Source organism: Carassius auratus, chromosome 9 (genome assembly GCF_003368295.1).
Source record: "Carassius auratus strain Wakin chromosome 9, ASM336829v1, whole genome shotgun sequence".
Classification (NCBI taxonomy): Eukaryota; Metazoa; Chordata; class Actinopteri; order Cypriniformes; family Cyprinidae; genus Carassius; species Carassius auratus.
In genome coordinates this window covers 15,633,707-15,650,213 of record NC_039251.1, presented here as the reverse complement: position 1 = coordinate 15,650,213, position 16,507 = coordinate 15,633,707, and the positions used below count along the sequence as shown (strand labels likewise).

The following is a 16,507-nucleotide window of genomic DNA, read 5'->3' as shown; positions in this document are numbered from 1 at the left end:
TGTGTAACTAGTCTAAAAATGCCTGCGGGCGATCCAAAAATAGAAATGCTGTGCAGTATTGTATGATGTCACAGACCACCCTGAATCAAACCAAGGGCGTCAGTACAGTGGAAAAGTACACAAACTTCAAAAGACAAGTGCTGACATGTTTATGACATAATGAGACGCCTCGATCCGTGTGAGATCCCACACAAGAGTGGGAGAAAGAAACTTTCTTTTCCTAAAGCGAATTCCTCGGCTGCTGATGTTTTCATAGCTCTGCTAATTTCATAACCGTTGTGAAACATAACCCTCTTCGGTCTGGATCAACGTTAGTTTACTTAGCAGCCATGTTGGTAATGCGGCCAATTGTATTTTCTTTTCTTTATTTAATTATCTTTTTGTAAGTAATAGGCATTCAAGTACAGCTTTTATCTACTTGAGTGCAGAAAAAATGAAATCCTGTTTATGCTTTAATAATAACTCATACATTTTGGCTCAAATCAAGCTGAAAATTCTTTAAAAAAGATGACTGCTGATAGGCATTTTTCAATTTCACAAGTGGTTTGTCTTTGCTGCCTTATAATGTCTCTGTCTGGATGGAATATCTAGCACTTTTGATAATGAATAAATCAGTTAAAAACTCTTCATTGTCATTGAAAGTCATTACATTCATTATGTACGTCAAACCACAGACACAAACTGGCTAGTGTGAAATTTTGACATGCAGGGAACACTGTCAACAGAGTTCAGATGGATGTCCTGACATGTTCCCTCAACGCTGACCTGAGGTTTACTGCAATAATGAATCGCAGTTTGTTGAAGGAAGTATTCAGTGGATATACTGTCCATATACACAGTCAAAAGACTGTGAATGTGGCTGTATATAATTACAACATTTGCTGTCAAGTAAAACAAGGCACTGTTGAGGATAAATGTCCTGAACTCACCTCCACCTCAATACACTCGTTCAGCTTTTTACAAGTGGCTGAGATGGTCTCTGTGGTGCCAAATTCAAAGTACCACAACTTGTTTTTCATCCTAAAGAGAGAACAAAAATAATTAGAAGTTAAACTAATGCATTTATTTAAAATGTCATTTAAACAATACATTTTTGGTTGTGATGTTATGTAGAAAGCTCATGAAAAACAATTAGGTTATGCATGAATACTTGATCTTTTATGGCTCTGATCAATCAGTAACCTAAAAAAACAGCTGTAATGTATTTACTTATTACAAACCTCAAATGCTAACAAAAAAAAAAATAATAATAATAATAAGGGGTGAGGATCCTGTCGTAAATGACACCTAGGCATTTAATGTTTTAAGGTGAACTCAGAGGAGTAACTGACAAACGTAAACTTATGTTCAACAAGATTTAAAATGCCACATCTCAAGCTCAGTCATAATGCGAAAAAAAAGAAAAGATGACTCGGTGTGCAGCTGCTCTATCATTGGAACAACAAACAAGTTCGCGTTTACACACCCCAATGCTTATGCTGGCGTGAAAATAAATATTATGGGATGAACAGAGCATTGGGCTGTCAACGGATTAAACAGACAACTGCTCTCAGATCTAACTTTAAACAAAAAACTTCCAAAAGTACCTCATTTGCAACAACACATAACATAGATTTACAAAAATAGTGTTTTTGTTTAGTTTAGTAGCTGAATCAAGATTTACGGCATCAAATTTACAATTTAATTAGCTAAGGAAAGCATACGGAATGCTATGAAGGTAAAACTACCATCGATTTAAACTATACCACACAAAGGTTTGGGGTCAGTAAGATTTTTAAGAAATTAACTACTATTCAGTTAGGACACATTAAATTGATCAAAACTAACATTAAAACATTAAGAAAGATGTTTAATAAATGCAGTTATTTTAAACTTTGGCAACTTTGAAAATAATGTTTTCTAATGTTTTGTTTTTTATGTTATCAAATGTGATAAAAATTTTAATGAATTAAAACAGAAAACAGTTATTTTAAATTGTAAAAGTATATTACAATATTACTGTTTCTATTGTATTCTTTTTAATCAAATTAATGCAGCCTTAAAATTTAAAAAGATTACAAAATCTTTCCAACTCTAAATTTTTAAGCATTTGTTACTTAAACAGGTCTAACTTTGTCACATTAATTTGAATTAAACAAAATGGTATGAGTTGTGCTTTAACAATGCGGTGTCTGTCTCATCTTACCCATTTCAATCTTATTCTTGAAGACATGGCTGGTTACAGTTAGGGCCAGAAAGCCTTTGGGCCAGTTCATTTTGTCACCCTCTGCCCTTCCCCTGGCCTTCTGAAATATTGATACACTACAAGGAAAGCCGAGGCAGACAGGTGTGAGAGGACATGAGTGACAGTGAACTTGGCCTCAGCTTCCATGGAGAAACCAGAGCCACCATCTGCAACCTGAGCACAATCTGACAGTAACACTGAGAGGAGCCAGCTGAGGACAACAGACGCTGCCAATATCAAGGGTAAGACTTTCTGCTTCAGCTCAGTGCTATAAGAGCTCAAAAAAAGAAATAAACAAATGACTTTATAACACCAGGACCATATCATTTCTCTCTCTACTGTAAATGTGTTGCATTTTCACTTTGGTTACGAAACAGGGCAATTTACACTCATCAGATGGTGACAACAAGTGACAAGGCCCTGCAAAGGGGTGTTCTGCTGATAATGACAACACTATTGTTTGCATAATAGACAACATGCAATGGGGGCTTCTCCAGGTCCACAAGGGATTGACAGAGAGAAAACATAAGTATCAACTATATAAAGCATGTAATCTGCTGAGGTACAGGATACAAGAGCCACAAGTGTAAGTGAAGTCTGACATCAAATACTGATGGCAACATGCTTATAAATCTATAAAATTCTATATATATTTTTTATATTTGACAAGTCAAATTTAAGTTAAGTGCACTGTAAGAATATTTTTCGAAGTACATTTTATAAGAAAATATTATTTCAGGTTGTCTCCTTCATTTTTGTTTCAAATTTCATGTGTGTAATTTAGTTTGTTACTTGCTGGTTCATTGTTTGTGAAATTTACTAGCTATTTCTGAGTGGAAAATGTTTCTAGACCATCTTGTTTTGTTTTTTTTCCAGTCTGCTTTGAAACTTGATTTTTTTTTTTTTTTTTATTATTTATTTAACATTTTATATATGATATAAATTAATCAATATTGAACTTTTGAACATAATTATATATGTTATATATTATACATTTATATATTTATATTATGTATATAAATATATACATATATAAATATATAATATATCACATATATATAATTAGTTCATGGGATAGATGCAAAGAAACCCATGCATTGCAAAAATGCATACGGTATCTCAAATGCATTACTGTAAATAATATTACAACAATTAAAACATATTTTAGAAAGACAGGTTTTTTGGAGTGGGATGTTTGAACATGACCTTTATTTGCTCAGTTGTAATACAATGTCATACAACACAATACCATACAATGTGACAAACATAGCAATGTAGAGGTTTGTTGTGATATACCACAACTCGCTTGAAAAGTCTGCTTGTTACTCAAAAAGCGACTGTGTTTTGAAAACAGATGAACCATTGTCACAAGTTGATAGCATTGCTACTGTTTCTTTAAAACTTCATTCTGTCGTCCTCTCCCTCAGTTTATACTCCAGCAACTTGCTACCTTCATTCTTTCATATTAAGAGATTATGAGCAGATTTGAGATCACAATTAGAGCCACATTGCAATCTCAACAGGGTCAAGCTGCCTAACCTCATTAGCTAACTTCCATCTGAGAAGCTCTGGAAAAAAAACAATTAGCCACGGGTTTCTCTTTGCATTCCACCCCCAGTTTGATACGGAGGAAAATAAAGTTCTGTTAGCAGCCTGTTACAAAGTTGTCTTCTGAGCTTTGAAGAAAGCTGCAAATACTAAAAGCTGGCATCTTTGGCCATCCAACATAACTGAGCAATCAAACTACATTAAGAGGTCGACTAGATTTGAAATCCTCTTGACTAGACTTGTGCTCAAAATCTGGATCAGCACATAAAGATGTGGATGTTAAGGGTCAGTGAACCTTTAAATTCAACCAACACATTCCTCAAACACAATCACAAACACACACACCCTGCTGGTCATCGGCCCAGATAACCATCTCCCATAATCCCTTCAGAGACTGATGACTTTTTGACCTGCGAGCTCTCTGGCCCTGTATCACTGCACCAATCAGTCACACCGCAGCTCAGTCCTTATCCTGCTGATCCCGACTCGGATACAGCCTCTGACTGACAGCTCAAATGGGAGTGAGTTTAAGGACGGGGGTGTTGTAGAGGGAGGAGGGCATTTGGGGGTTAAAGATAAGATGCGATGAACCTCTTGTGATGGGAACAAGAGAAGAAAGACTTCAGTGTGAATATCCCACTGTAATCTGGCCAGGCTGAGCATCATGTCAGACGGATCAATGCGACTCCTTTCCATCAGAACACTCTGATGCAGTTGAGTCTTTCAGTCTTTCTTTGTTGTTTCTGGAAAGCCAGACTAATGACACTAATAACATTCATAAAATAATAATTTATATTATAATAATTTAATAATTCAATATAACAGACAGTTAATAATATAACTATTATAGTAGCATAAATAATCTTTTTTTATCTAGTTTAAATAATCTTATTATGTAAACACCTCTTACAATTCTGGATCTGAATATTCATTTCTAAAAAGCACTTTGTAAGTAATGTTGTAAGATGTTTATTATTATTATTATTAATAATAATAATAATAATAATAATAATAATAATAATAATAATAATAATAATAATAATAATAATAATAATAGTGATATTGTCATTATTATTATTATTATTATTATTATTATATCAACTTGACCCTATCCAATAAAGATCTGGTCATACATGATCTTTTTTATTGTTGTTACTTCTAAAGTCCATTATTGTTGTTACTTCTAAAACAAAATTGATAATGATAATTATATTTATTACAAGTAATAGTAATACTGATTATTATTATTATTATTAATAATATTTTTTTGATAATTTGACATCATTCATAAGATGCTACAACACAAAAGATAATAATAATCATCATCTTTGAATTGCAGCCATATTCTTCATTATTAGTCAATTTTGTTAATCTGACTGGTTACTTCTGGAAAGCACTTTGTGAACAAAGTTTAAGTTGTATAAAATGAAATTGATAATGATGATGATGATGATGATTATCATGATAATTATGATTATGATTTTTTTTATTACATTAATTCTACAACATTCAAATTATTTTAAACAAAGTTGAAAAAGTTGTATAAATAAAAATATGGATGATAGTAATAATAATAATAACAATAATAATAATAGTAATTATTGTTATATTAATTTGACAACATAAAAATATTAAGTTAACTTTGACAACATAATAATTGATGGAGAAAAATGATTGTTTTTATAGCAGATAATCTACAGCTAACTCTATGGCTTTGTGTTCTGATTTCAGGTAGCAGTCTGCCTGTGACCTGCTCGACAGCAAGGGTGTGTGTGTGAGTGTGTGTGTGTGTGTGTGTGTGGGAAGGAGGGTCAGGGCAGGGGGTACGTTCTGTCGGGCTGCTCTATTGGCAGCAGCCAGAGATAGTGAGGAAGGGAAGCGTATATTTATTCCTTCCCATCATGGGCATAGAGCAGCAGGGAACAACAGGTTCCAGAACACAGCCACGCTGGGTTTCTGCTGAGTCCACGGCACACACACATATGTGCACACGGAGGGATTTGCGCACAGGCACACCCACGCACGCATACGGTCCTTGCATTAAAATACACAATGAACTGACCAACGCACACACACACACACACACACACACACACACACACAGAACTCAAAGCACAAACCTAGACATCTTCTTAGGGGTTATGAAACACATGCTCACATGCTGAGCAGACAGACGGCAGCTTGGGTCAGGACCATTAATGGCCTTTTCCTCTGTCGGTCACGTGATACGGTCTCATCTCATGACATTTATTACGTTAATCAACTCATTTAACCTGGGAAGAAAAAGTTGATCGGAGGCTGGTGGAGATAAAATCAATAAAGAGGTCTTCTTTCTATTCATTTAATAATATCTTCATTTCTATCCAGTATAACATAATGCGGGATTTATGTCCAACTTAAAACCAATTACATTTAAACAATCTAAATCTCTCTTATAAAGACTTGATATATTTGAATTGAAAAGTGACAAGAATAATTCTTACAGAAGTAGCTCACACAAAAATTAAAAGACAACTAAGTCTTTCATAATATTTTTAAAGGGTCTGAAAAGAACACGAGTGTAAAAGATAAAAAATAAAAATAAATGTTTTTTGAAAAGCCATAACAGACAAATGTCTTTCAGATTCTGTTTAATGCCATATTTGATTTTTATGGTGCTCAAATAGCCCCGAGTGAAAAGCCCAACGTTTTTCACAGATCAATGTGAAAATACAGTTGTCTTACTACATGCTGAGTTACACGCTGATGATCAATCAATGGCTTCTTGAGGCAGAAATAAATGCATTTTAATGCAACCCTACCCCTCACTGACTGCTGCATATAAAGCCTTATCATACTGTAATTGTGATGCATTCATTCAGTCAAGTTCAAATCTTTATCGAGATGAATAATGCAGCTAAGGCGTTTCACAAATTTTACCATAATAACTACTGTAGAGATTTTATGGTGGGTGCCAATACTAAATAAAGAGATTACAAGTCTTCAAGATATTTAATAATATTATTTAGGGATATTATATGTGGGAAAAAATAACAGCACTTGTTACTACTTTAAACACATAATAACAATTTTGAGATCACTGAAAATTCAGTTTTCATTTTTTTTTCTTTGTGCAAAAAAAGTATTCTTGTAGCTTCATACAATTACAGTAGAACCACTGATGCCACACGGACTATTTTAATATCTTTAATACCTTTCAGGGCCTTGAACTAATCATGTTTCTGTCTATGCAGGGTCAGAAAGCTCTCAGATTTCATCAGAAATATTTGAATTTGTGTTCCGAAGCTGAACGAACATCTTAACTGTTTGGATCGACATGAAGGTGAGTAATTAATTACAGAACTTTCATTTTTGAACGGTGAACTGTCCCTTTAAAAAAACATTAAAGATATATTTTTTAATCTACATTTTCCACTGACAATGCTGGCTAATACAAAACAGAATCTTAAAATTCATTTTTATTTTCTTTCATTGTAAATGTTTTATTCTTATCATCATTACTGCAGTCCTTCTCTGTAGCTTATTGCATTTAAAAAGCTAAGCCAATAAACTACTTCAGTGTTTTAGAAACACTGCGAAAGCAAAGGAATAAAGTGTGGGAATGTAATCCACCGTGATATTAGGGGAAACAAGACCCCTCATGAACACTGTGTTCATCCCTGCCTCTCATCTTCTTGCCATTGTTTGCTTGAGAAACTGACTGTCCACAGAGCCGTCATTGTTATTTTAATCGAAAAGACAAAGGCATCTCAGAGGGCTTTTTTCTTTTCTATGGGGCAATTTGACACCTCTTAATCCAAAACTTCCTCTGGCTGCCCCATTGGGAGGAGCGGACACAGAGGCTTGGGTCCATTGTGCATTCGTGGTCATTAGCACCTGGGCTGCTTGGGTTCCCTGATGCAGATCACTGAACACCGAGGTGAGAGAAGTCACACGTATCCCCCCCGTGTATTGCACGTCACTGTGGGAATGCGTGTGGATGTTAACACATGCCACACATATAAACACACCTGAATGGAATTTGCATTAGTTTTTAAAGCAGATTTCGCATCATTATGCCGCTCTGAGTGCCAGTTAAAACTAAAAGCACTGTATGCATAGGAGTGAAGTATAACAGGTGGACTGAAACATGTCACATAAACAGGTTCGATGAGGATAAATCGTGCAACTCCATGGCAACCATCATTTATGTACCATCTGGTGGCACGCTGCCTCTGAGAGTGCGTTCTCAAATCCTAAAAACACTGAGCGCAGACCTCATTAGAAAGCCATAGATTGGCAGATGCACTGGCTGGCTATTCTAAATCTGCCGAACAAAGCAAAGCAGATAAAGCATTTGGTTTGGCAGTCTTTTATATTGTGTTTCTGGGTGACTCACTCTGGGATTAAACACTGAATGATTTAAATGGGCCGAGGACATAATTCCTTTTATTCTTATTTTGGACTCCCCGTCTGTCAGTCATTTAAAGATAAAATGCAGATGAGCCACATTTGACTGAAACTTGCAACTGCTAACCCCGCATTGTGGAGAAACCACAGGATGTTTGGCATCGCACTGCAATCTAGGTGCATGAATTATGAACAACTGAAACATTAACTAGTTAATTCAGCCAGGCAGGTTCCATAATTCAGATCGTGTATGAGTCATTAGGAATTTATTTTTAAAAGTTATTAAAAAAGCTGTACTGCCGTGACAGGTTCTCACTCTAATATGGAAAACTGTCATCCATCTTTATATAATCCCAGCATCCAGCGTTTTACAGCAGCACTCGGTATACAGGACATCATACTGTATATATGACTTCGAGACATGCCACTGTCACTCAAACACTTCTTGTGGAACAGTTTTACAGATTCTGTTAGTGGAAAGACAACAGAAAATGCCTAATATGGATTTAAAGAGTGAATAACCTTTTTATGCATTATACTAACTGCATTATACAACAGTTAGTTTTGGTCCCTTAATCTGATTGGCGCTTCAAGAGTGAGTACCAACATACATACTTTTGAGCCGAAATACAGTAACAGTATGATTACAACTTATGAAATTGTGAGAAATACAGTGAGATTTAAATTTTTCTATTAAAATATGTTTTCAAAAGCAATTCATTCCTGTGGTCCTATATTTTCAGCAGCCATTACTCCAGTCTTCAGTATCAAATAAATAAATAAATAAATAAATAAAATCATTTGAATATGCTGATTTGCTGCTTAAGAAACATTTATTATTACTTATTACTCATCACCAACTTTTGAAAAAAACTTTGAAACAGCGCATTTATAACATTTATAAAAAAAAATATAAAAATGATATTAAATAATGAGCGGAAGACTGCTTGTCCAATCAACATCTGATTATGCAACCAATCACTAAATCTCAATATTTCTGCTGCCTTATTGAGTTGAATGGCATGGAATGAATGGCAACCTAAAAAGCCTGGAGTCTTACCAAGCAGGACCAATGACGCTTAACAAAAAACTCCCTTCTCTCAGAGTGCTTTGCGGCCAAAGGCTACACAGGCTTATTACAGCATTTCTCAATAGAGGCATCAACCAAGAGAATAGAGAACAGTAGAGAGGACTTGAAAGAGATCCACATCAAAGGGAGCTCAGAACGGCTACTGTAAAGTGCACCAGAGGCTCTAAGGGACTGTTCCTTAAGATAAAACATCATTTTTTATGGAGCTGTTAGAGCCGATCCAAAGTGCTGTTCTAGGGTCAGTTTTAGCAGTTACCCTTTTATTGCTGGAAGACTGATGGAGGCTTATTGTAAGCTACAAATTTCTTTGAGCAATGACGATCTCACTGCTATCCTTTCTCATGCTGAATTGTCTCGCTAACGTCACCCTGATCCATTCTACCTGTTCAACTCTGCTCCTTACTTCAAATGATCCAATTGAGTGGAGATAATAGTAGAGGATCCAAATTAGACTATATCATTTCTACTTTACCACTGTAAATGGTCTTCTCTAAAGGATACATGACCGGTTTACTTTCCACTGATGAAGACGGGATGCGTTGCATAACATTTAATTAAGAAACTCCATTCAAACTGACTCTACTCAAGCTGTTTCAAAGAAATTGAAACAGTCAGCCGCTCACCATTGTGATAGACCAGACATAGACACAGGCAGCATGTAGAGTGGTGATTCATCAGGGATTTTTTTTTGGCACTAAAAAGAAGTCTTTTTTCGAAGGTCAAATCATAAAACTTCAATTTGAAATGACTTTGATCTCTGGACACAAAAACTGATAAAGAAAAAGTTTGTGCTTATATTCATGTAAAGTGTAAATGCATGCTAAGACCAACAAAGTCAAAGATTTTAAAATACAATAAAGGGAAACTTCTTTTAAAAAAGACCAACAGTGAGTATTCAGTGTGGGCATGGCCATACGACATGACTCAGCAGAAACCAAATAAAGTTTGCTCATAATTCGCCATGACTGGTTTAAACAGAACCTATGTTTTAGTTCCTTCTCAGATGTTACATTGTAACGTCTTTCTTCATATGCATTTTTTTTATGTCAATTTGTCCTCTCTCCATATGCTCCTTCGTGAATGCATGTTCTCTTACCTGCTGTTAAACTTCTCTGGATGTTTCTCCCTCATCAGGTGGAAGCGATGTGCTATTGATGCATCCTGAAAACAGGAAACACAAGTTAAATGCCTCTCTAAGGCTAACATATAAAAGAATGTTTTAAGTCTCTTGCTAATGATCTACAGACAGTGTTGTCAGTCGGCTGAAGGAGCGCACATCCTAAATCAAGTGTTCAGGGCTGAGATGAAACAGCACCTCTGGACCAAACAGAACAGCCATAAAGCTGCTCAGACAAGACCCAGACTATGTAGAGGTGTGGACAAAAACATTGGATTTTCTCTCCAAGACTACTTTTGTGTTTACCCTCATAGAAAACACTAGTGCTGGGGTGTTTCTCAAATTTGGGCTTAAATCAATGTTTCTTTGTTCACAAATCAATTAGTATAATACAGTAATATAGAAAATTTACACTTCACTGCACTTGAATCAAGTGCCATCAATTATATTAGTTCAGTTCTTTGTTTATTTGGAAGAGTTCCTAATAATATAAGTGCATTTCAGCACACTGTTATTTAGAGGTAAAAAAAATCCAAGAAAAGCACACAAACAACATTCTACAAAAAACATTTATGAAAAAGGGCGAGTAAAGTAGCTGTCTAACATTGAGCTCTGCTTTTAAGTATAATTGTGAAGGTTAAATGGAGCAATTTGGAAGCACAAGGTTTCCAATTGTATGTTAACTACCGTTTAAAAGTTTGGGGTCAGTGTTTTTATTTATTTATTTAAATATTTGTACTTTTACTGAGTAAGGATGACTTAAACTGATCAAAAATGAAACTTTTAAATTGTTACAAAAAAGTATTTAAAATAAATGCTTTTTTTTTTATTTATCAAATGGGGGAAGTTGTGGCCTAGTTGTTAGAGAGTTTGACTCCTAACCCTAAGGTTGTGGGGTTGAGTCTCGGGCTGGCAATAACATGACTTAGGTGCCCTTGAGCAAGGCACTGAACCCCCAATTGCTCTCCGGGTGCCACAGCATAAATGGCTGCCATTGCTCTTTGTGTGTGTTCACAGTGTGTGTGTGTGTGTGTTCACTGCTGTGTGTGTGACCTTTGGATGGGTTAAATGCAGAGCATGAATTCTGAGTATGGGTCACCATGCTTGGCTGAATGTCACGCAAACACGTATCAAGTTTTCCACAAAAACATCAACCACCACAAATGTCACTTCATTGACCTTCACCAGGCATAAACAAACAGGCAGTATGATTATTTTTTCCCATTATACCTAATAGGAAACATTTTCCATTATTTGAACATAATACCATAAAGGGTTAAAGTGGAAACCTTACAGCTTGGCTCATTGAGTTTATAGACTGATGATTTCAAATTGGTGCTCGAGAGAAGATTTTCTCGCTGGTGCAGTAAAAATAGCCTTCCCTAGAAAAGGAGAGCTGTTTGGTATTAACAGGTCCCTGTTTCACATCATGAGCTCATGTGCAATGGGGGAAGGCTCTGCTTGTCAGCTCCGTTGCTGTGGCCTGAGGGAAAGATGATCGTGCAGATAGGCCTGCTGGACAAAGTACACAATCCTGGAAATGGGGCTACAGCACTAGAGTGCCTGATGAAAAAAAATAGAGTGAAGCTGGATGAATAAGTGATGGTATCAGCAAGAAAGAGGCTTTCCAGGAATACCAGAAGAGGATGGGGGTGGGGGGATGAAAGAAGATGATGCTGAAGACCAGAAACATGAACAGTCAGATAAAGACAAGAGAAAACAAAGCTTTTATAGCAGTAGTGTGCACTTCATCAGACCCATCCGTGAACAAAAAAATTCCAGGGATTTTCGGCTACACCTCCAGACATATTCCTGGAAGCAAATACTTCTGTCAGATGAAAACATAGGTTAATGGTGAATCAACAGCCTCAAACGAGTACAGAAAAAATAAGTGTCCAACAATGCTCATCGAGCATTCATGAGTATTAATTTACAATTTTTATGTTAGTATTAAAATAATGTATAGGGCAATTTTATTAATTCCAAGGGTAAATATATATTGGGTAAATCCAATATATATTGGAATTCCATAATCATACATTATCTGCACTTGCTGTGGTTCAAAACTAAACTGAAAATAAAAACTATAATTATACGAATGCTATAAAAACATAATGTGGTTATCATCAAATAAAACAACTATTATTAAAAATTTCTGTTTTCACATACAATTAAACAATTTTATAAAAATGTGAACTGTTACCTGACTGAAGTTAGTTTTAGAAGCTAGTTTAAGTTTTAAAATTACTAAAACTTAAATAAATAAAACTATTTTGAAATATTGAAAACATATTCTGAGCATTTCTAAAATATTATAACAATTGAGGAATAATATTAAAATAACATTAAAATATAATAAATATACCAAAGCAGATTCAGCAAGTTAGTGTAATGGAAGCAAAATGAAGTCCAATTACTTAGAAAAATACTTAATGATTCTTTAACAAGCCATATTTTTAACTGGTATTTTTAGCCTTTGTTTGGAGAGGGCAGTAAATTGACAGGAAGTGAAGTTGGAGAGAGAATGGGGCAGGACGTGAAAGGTCCATAAGATGCACAAATCGCTATAGCGTTATATGTTGGTGCACTGCCACAAAGTTATCGGCATCGTCTAACTAGCATTTCGTTCAAATCACTAACTCTTGCAACCAATGAATATTAAAAGCACTGCCATAATAGAAAAAAACAACAACAATCAGTTCTAAACACTTTGCTTAGTAAAAAGACCACATCATCTACTTCAAGACCATTATCCTGTCAACTTGACCGATATGAAGTTCTTCCTGTGAGGACCTAATGCAGCTGAGAGCACAAGTGATCAAACAGTGGGTTAAAAGCACCAGAGGCTGTTTGCTCTTGCAGCTCCAACCCAGAACGGATTCCACCCTCAGTCAAGCAGCCTTGATTAAAATCAAAGCAACAGTGCGCAAACAGAAGAACTAATTGATGAATCAGGTCTGCAACCATAACTGATTATTTCTATATTTACACACGCACACGTACAAGACAGAAGATCTCAAAGCCACCACATCCTTCACTAGTCCTGAGCCTGAATATGTTCACTCACACGTAACACCTGTCTCAAGAGTTTCGCTGTGTAATATAACGATGGATCTCGGCACTCTGCAGTGCTCACCGTGTTACAAACTCAGACAGGGAGGAAGTGTGCGACAGTGAGATTCTCAGGGTCTGATAGCTGCTGGCACACCGATCAAGCTGCGAGCAGACGATGCTACGTTAGCACCTGTGCTGGCTTCCTGCCCGTGCTTGCAGGTGCTGCAGCGTTCATATGGGAGAGGGTACAGGAAGTTTGGGGGGTTGGGGAGGCTGCATGGACTTCACATATCCAAACCAATGCTATTATACTGATATTTAAAAATGTTCTATCACCTGCTGAGGTCTATGCACGTATGGTTTTACTCAAGTCAGTTAAAATATCACAGAATCAACAATGTCTACATGACATTTCTCGATCCTCAGAAAGCCCTCGCAGGTGTTCCACAAACTGGCACGTGTGACATTGGAAGAGAACAGAAAGCACTTTACCTCAATCACTGCGGTGAATACCATGACACAGAATGGGCACTGCACAACGCCACACTTTAAAGAGTAACATGACTAATGCAGGCCAGAGTAACCCAAAGGTCGTTGGTTTGAGTCTCATGGGCGGAGTGAATAACCAGCGCTCTCTCCACCCTCAAATACAACGACTGAGGTGAGACCCTTGAGCAAGGCACCGAACCCCCAACTGATCCCTGGGTGCCGCAGCATTGGCTGCCCACTGCTCCGGGTGTGTGTTCACGGTGTGTGTGTGTTTGTTCACCACTCACTGCTGTGAGTGTGCACTTGGATGGGTTAAATACAGATCACAAATTCCAAGTATGGGACTACATACTTGGCCACACAACATGTCCTCTCCTTTAATGGATTGTTCACCATTACTTACCTTCATGGTGTTTCAAAACTGTATGACTTACTTTATTCTGTGGAACACACACACACACACACACACGTTTGTTTCTGTGAAGTGAGGGGACTTTCCGTAGACCTCTATTGTTTTTATACTGACCAAACAATATTTTATATCCCCTAACCCAACCCTCATCCTACATTTACAGAAAACCTGTTTGCATTGTTACACTTTCAGTTAAACATCATTTACTGTTTTTAATAGTAGGGCTGGTCTCCACAATAGCATAAACAAGCACACACACACACACACACACACACACACACACACCCACATATATATACACACATGTACAGTTTTTGTCCATACAATCAAAGTCACTGTGGTCCAAAACATTGACTTTAATTGTATGGAACAGTGTTGTTAACTAGATATTAAAATGATTTGTTAATTGAAATACAGCTGTAATAAAATAAAATAAATTTTTTAGATTAAAAACTTACATAACCTAAACGAAAATGAGAAATATTGCCTTGTCAACTAATTAAAATAAAGTAGGTTAAAGTAATACTGAAAAAAAAAAAGATAAAATAACACAAGGGTAAGTTAAGGATATTGTTTATTTAATTTTTAATTCATCTGCTGAAGTGCTGAAACCCTATTGTAAATGTAAGGATTTTTATTCAGTTATTCAAATGTCTTTAAGATCATTTTTTAATTAAGGTCCAGTTGCTGGTAAAAACTTTAAAAAAGTTTTTGGGGAAAATGTTAAGATGTTCCACAGCTGTACTATTCCTGTATACATGGCATCAGAACATTCTGAATAAACTCAGACATGAACATACTTTTCCTACTATTCTATTCGGGAAATACTAGACACGCTTGTTCTTGCAGTGCATTTTAATTTGATCAACTGATTAATTCTCATTCATGTCCAAACAACAGTGCACAAGTCATCAGACTCTTAAATGTAGGCCATAATCCCCAAAGAGCTTGAGATTTCAAACCTACATGCATCTAATAATCTAATATCAGACAGAATAACCTTAGTTTGTGCACACACATTTATAAATGAATGTCAAAACAGCTCTCATAGGCACAGCTCTTGCTCAGTTTCCCAGTTTCCCATTTGTATTGTATATTTTCAAAAGGTTTAGCTGCCCAGATACAAAAATCCTCTGGGGTTTTATGTTATGATTCATCCCAAATCTGTGTGCTATTGGAGGACAGGGACACCATGTCCTCCACTAAGACATATCCTGTCCCTATGGAATGAAACTGCGGGCTAAACTGTTCTTGGCATCCCCCCCTGGGCTATCTGAACGTGCTAAAGGTTGTACATCATCTCAGAGTTTGTATCATGTACAGGTAAACGTCTTCTGCACAGCAGTGGCCGAAGTTCAACAATTAAATCAGTCCAAAAACAAATATTGTCCTCGTGGGATGGTATCTATGGATGGGGTGAAGAGGTGAAGGGTATTAAGCGAGGTGATATTCAGGTCACCATGATTGGTGTGTCCAGACCGGGTTATTGCAGCACTGTACTGAGTCAGTGCCCATCTGTGCTCCTGTCAGCACGAATGTGAGCAGGTGCATATGGGACTTATGGTGAGACCGGGGATATGTTTGTGTTAAAGTCCACATAATAGTGGGAGTGTGAATAATGTACAAATGCATCTCTAGAGTGCACGTGTGAGTTGAATGGAGAGCCGGGTCCTGTTCTCCTTCTATCTTTAAGACGGGCCAGGTGTCACTCAGCACGGCCATTCATTATGGTGGTAACCTGGTCTGATTCTGGCAGCCAAACACTTCCTGTCACTGATACTTCCCCTGACCTTCAGTCTGTGCCAGTATTATACCCCTCCAAACACACACACATGCAACATGCACAAACACACACAAACACATACACAGACTGAGAGGCTCTAAAATAAACACTCTTATCACATAGATAAGGTTGAAAGATTGGATAAATCAAACAGATGTTTGTTTAGCTACCTATTGACCCGGCATGAGCACAGCCATATTACAATACGACAGAATAGAACTCTTTCACATTTCTGAAACTCTCAGAAGCAGTAGTTTGACAACATTTCTACAGTTTTCACACCAAAAATCTATTAAGTGAGTGTTTGCAACACAATGGCTAAGTAAGTGATAGCACATTTAACTTTTCTGACCAACTGGGGCAACTTGTTGTATTTATTGTTCCACACTATAGAAGTTTAC

General features: G+C 36.5%; 1 protein-coding gene across 5 annotated transcripts in view; it reads right to left on the bottom strand.

Moving 5' to 3' along the window:
- Positions 1–16,507, bottom strand: part of LOC113108490 (diacylglycerol kinase gamma-like) — a 118,770-nt gene that overhangs the window by 21,129 nt on the left and 81,134 nt on the right. For all 5 annotated transcript variants that reach the window (XM_026271655.1, XM_026271657.1, XM_026271658.1 and 2 more), the window contains 2 exons: positions 10,348–10,412; positions 930–1,020 (listed from right to left, as the gene is read on the bottom strand). In XM_026271655.1, the coding sequence (XP_026127440.1) occupies positions 930–1,020; positions 10,348–10,412 (156 nt within the window). The remainder of the gene's footprint in view (positions 1–929; positions 1,021–10,347; positions 10,413–16,507) is intronic.